General features: G+C 32.7%; 1 protein-coding gene across 2 annotated transcripts in view; it reads right to left on the bottom strand.

The window, feature by feature from the left end:
* Window positions 1-1,164: 1,164 nt before the first annotated feature.
* Window positions 1,165-4,651, bottom strand: part of LOC125867158 (WD repeat-containing protein 26 homolog) — a 13,933-nt gene continuing 10,446 nt past the window's right edge. The window contains exons 4-6 of one of the 2 annotated variants that reach the window (XM_049547588.1): window positions 2,877-3,021; window positions 2,392-2,783; window positions 1,165-1,521 (exon numbers count right to left, since the gene is read on the bottom strand). In XM_049547588.1, the coding sequence (XP_049403545.1) occupies window positions 1,306-1,521; window positions 2,392-2,783; window positions 2,877-3,021 (753 nt within the window). In that variant the 3' untranslated portion in view covers window positions 1,165-1,305. Of the gene's footprint in view, window positions 1,522-2,391; window positions 3,022-4,651 lie in introns of both variants that reach the window. The other variant, XM_049547587.1, reaches the window with a different exon arrangement.

Genomic DNA, 4,651 nt, shown 5'->3' with positions numbered 1-4,651 from the left:
ACTTATTTTTTTTGCATCCTAAAAGAACTTATATTCCATTAGATACAAATTTTATTTCTAAAAGCAAAGATTAAAATTTATTTAAAGAGTAAACTGTACTATTCAATCTTAACTACACAGTAACCAAAAATGGGATAATTTAAATGAGACTAATACTACTTTGTTTGCATTAACATCAATACAATATCAATGATGATCTGAATAATTAAGATGTTATCTCTAGATCTGAACTAAATAATTAAGATTTTTTTTTTCAACCTTTGAATGTGCATAATTTATTTTTTTTCAAAAAAATATTAATTTAATAACTAAAATTACTAATTAATTAGTTAAAATGAAACATTTATGTTCCTTTATAACTATTTAAGTGGTTCGTGGTGATGGTGGTTAGTCTCATAATAATGGTAGTGTTTGTTGTGATAGTGAAAGTGGTTAGTGGTGGAGTTAATTGATGCTAATAGATAACGGTGCTGATAGTAATAACTGAAGAATGTGTAGTGATTGACGATGGTGTTAGTGGCAATTGTTGTGTGATAGTTGATAATAAGAAGTAACCACAATAATGATAGTGACTAATAGTGATGTGATAATGGATATAATTACATGGGAATGATGAGTTTGAAAAGCGCGGTAGCGATTGATAGTAGTTCTTAACGGTTGTCATTGATGGCAGTCGCAAGGTGGTTGGCGAGCGTAATGGTGATTAGTGATTGTGGACAACGTGGTAATGAAAATTATCATAACAATAGACTTTGTTTAAGGTCTTGATAATTAAGACCTATTCAGAGAAAACAAGCATTTAAATCTTAACATAAACAAATGCCTTGAACCATTAAAGTTCAGACCTACATTGAATGCATGCAAACAAATGAATAAGACACCTCTAAAAAAACCAAAATAACCGTGTCTACATTTCTTATCTACCTAATAAATCATAAAATCTTTAATATCAAATCTATAACCAAATACATGTTGTAGATGGTGGATGAAGAACATCAGACAGGCTAAAAGATAACATAGTTGGTTGAATAGCAACGTAATCTAGAATGCAAATCGACACATCCAATGAAGTAACCAGTAAAGCATACTAACTAATTCTAGGACGGAAAGATCATCTATCTAATCACACAAGAAATCAATAAAAGAACTAGAGTACACAATTTATTGGTGGACTTAAATGTAAATTTGACGTTCCTACTTGTCATAAATGTTAACTTGACATTGATTTAAAAGAATCTACAGAAAGAAATGATTAAGAACAGGATCTACTTAACTTTACATTACCCTAATTCGCCTCCAAGACTTCTAAGTTCCCCCATTGCAGTAGTGTACACCATTACTAACTGTGTCAGTGTGTTTCATTTTTACTTGATTCAAACCCCATATGCGAATTGTATGATCATCACTAGCAGAAGCCAACATATGAGGATCTACTGGGTTCCAGCTAACACAGTTTACTGTTCCAGAATGTCCAGCCAACGTCTCAACAAGTTCTCCTGAGCTTATGTGCCACATATAAACCTGAAAATATGATACGGGTAATACATGCAAAGAGAATCTTATCTTAATATGATAAATGCATTGCAGAACATTGAATAGATAAGAGTCGAAGCAAAGAAATTTTTAGGGGGTCATAACTCCCTCCAGCTGATGATGGAATGGAAAAAGACCATGAGAATCAGAGACTTGGATTTCAGAATTGATGCAGAATTAGGGTTTGAAAGCCATCAATGAAACCGAAGAAACTAGCAAATTTTCCTAGAAGCTATTTCATACAAAATATTCCATCTCACATCTTTTTCCTTAGAAGCTATTTCTTCCACTGCCACAAATATAATAAAATCTTAAAATCCTTTTCCAATCAAACTCTATCATATAAAATGAAACGGATGGAGAGATACTGTTTGTCCTAAAATTTACATTGAAGAGCATGCCTAACAAGATTGATTGTTGTTCCCACTCAATACCTTCAATTAGGTTTTCACAAAGATAGATCTCCTCATTCTCAAATAGGCATTTTTCTACTTGCTTTTATTCCTCAAGTAAAAAGGAAAGCATCAAAGCATAAATTGGATCATTTTTATATCGGGACCTTTTTACTTTTTATTTTTTGAAATGTGAGAGTTAGAAACAATGTAACCCTATTCCTAATAGATTGACCCCGAAATAGCTTACCTGTCTCAGATATTATTGGCAAATTTTCATTCATTCAGCATACAAAAGGGATGCAAATGAGTACTATTGTCAATTACTGCTATGACGTGCAAACTAGAAATTTGATATTTAAAACATGAGGAATGTCATGGCGAGTAAAGGAATATGTCACAAGTATATCACAAATAGATTATACTGGAAATTATTGTGTTTCTTGATCAACAAGAGGAGAAGTACCTGTGAGTCCTCACTTCCACTGGCAATAAATGCTTGATTCAGTCCGCCAAAGCAAGATCTTATGACGAATCGTGAACGTTTATGCCCATTATATTTGGATATGAGTTTTGCAGTTCCCTCTATATCCCACAGATGGATTTCTTGATTCCAAAGGCTAACCAATAAATACTTATTGTCTGTGGACAGTACAAATGAAGTTATTGTTTGATCCTCCTGAATTACTTTCTCTGCTTTTGATTCCCATCCAAATAATAGTATCATATTATCTTTACAAACAGAGACTACATGCTTCCCGTCACTAGTTATCCCCAAATCTGATATTCTAATAGTCTGATGGCCTTTCCAACACTCCAACTCTTTCCCTTCCAGATCCCACATGCTAATGCTTTTGTCTGTTACACCGCATAATATCCTGTTTCCATCAGGAGCCCATCCACACGAGATCAAACCAAGACCATTTTTCTCATAAATATGTATACATTCACCTGATTCAACATCCCATCGTCTGACAACTTCCTCTACCCCACAGGTGAGGAGTTGATGGTCATCAGGACTCCATGAAATATAGGAGACAGGTTTCTGGTGTCCAGAAAATCGGTGCTTCACACAGAACAAACCATCCAATTTCACCTACAAAGAACAGAAAGCTGAGAGCTGAGAAAGATCACTAAACTTATGTTTATCACAATACTCTCATGATATGTTCTGATTATAAATAATAGTATCACATTTTCAGTGCTTCGTATTCTCTTATTCAGTGCTTCATGCCTAAACCCAAAAGCAGCGTCCGGAAAAAAATAAAATCAGTTCTTTCAAACTGTTACCAACTATGAAGCAACACAAGGAGGAGAATGATCCTTGCACATTGGACATGTCAAAACTAACTCTATTATATCCATAAAAGCAGCACCAACAACAATGCATGCACATACCACATGATAAACCAAAAAGAGCCAATACAAGTACCAACTACAAGAGAGCTACTGGAATGTTGGAAAAATACTACTGGAATGTAGAGTAGTAGACACAAAAAGCAGTCGCAAACAATACCTCACATGTGGCAGACTGAAAGAAACAAAGAAACACAAGATATTTTGAAGGAACCTACAATCTTTTTCTTTTTTGAACCTACAGCTCAGCACAGAAAATTAAGATGAACCGTCTGCCCTTCTTTTATTTTTTGTGTAATAAGAACTCCTAGATGATGCTGAATCCTTAATAGAAATTATAGAATCCTTTTAAGAACAAGAAGCTCTTTTTTGCCTTCTTTGGGAATGTAAATATGATTTGCATATCCTTTGTGCAACTTATCTATAACATATATGTTACCTTTCTCAACAAAAAGAATTACCAGCTCTTTTTTTATGTTAGTGCTGATTTCCGCATACAAAGCTAGATATCTTTAAACATCAACAGTATTATAGCTTGACCAGTGATAAGATTTTATAAATGTATACAAGTATGGAAAAAGATAAAAATAAAAAATTAATACTACTTGGGTTTCTTCTTTTTTCTTTGAGACGATCAAGTTGTACCAACATAACTTGAAATCTATGTTTCAAGAAAAAATAAAACACAATGAAACAATCTGTTACTTTACCAGAAAAAAGATTAAGCCGGGGATATACTTGTAGGTTTCTCTATTCAAATGACCAAATAGTAAACACCCTTACAATATCTGCAAGAGCCTAGGATTGACGAATAATTGAGCATGAATTAGTTTTACTAGATTATTTCCTCAAGCTGAGGAGTCCCTTAACTTTTACTTAGATCAGGAAATAAGTTATTGGCACTGGTGAAAAAGATTCTGACTGTAACAATGTATGTTTTCACATTTAGGGGCCATTTGGTTACTGCATAAGGGCAAAGTTAATACATGAATAATTTGGTTATTCATGTATTAATTTTATACCATGTTTGGTTTGTAAATAGAATCAAAATTATTCATGTATAAATTTTATACAATGTTTGGTTGGTGTGTCTCCAAATGTTGTATAAAAGTTATTCATGTATTGATTTATGTGGTGTTTGGTTCCATTTTTGTAATTCTACATAGCTAATACTCACATAACTTATGAGGAAATCTATGTATAATTTTATGCGGGGTAGAAGGTGGAATAAGTTATGAGGGTATTAGTTATACATGGATTAAAATAATAAAATTACATATTTACCCTTAATTTGTTTACTTAATTATTTATTTGTAAATAATAATGTATATTAATATTAATTCACAAGATTCAGGAGTCATTTTTTTTTT

Source organism: Solanum stenotomum, chromosome 6 (genome assembly GCF_019186545.1).
Source record: "Solanum stenotomum isolate F172 chromosome 6, ASM1918654v1, whole genome shotgun sequence".
In the NCBI taxonomy this organism is placed as follows: Eukaryota; Viridiplantae; Streptophyta; class Magnoliopsida; order Solanales; family Solanaceae; genus Solanum; species Solanum stenotomum.
Note: the sequence above shows the minus strand (reverse complement) of the source record. Positions and strands in the feature narration are given on the sequence as shown.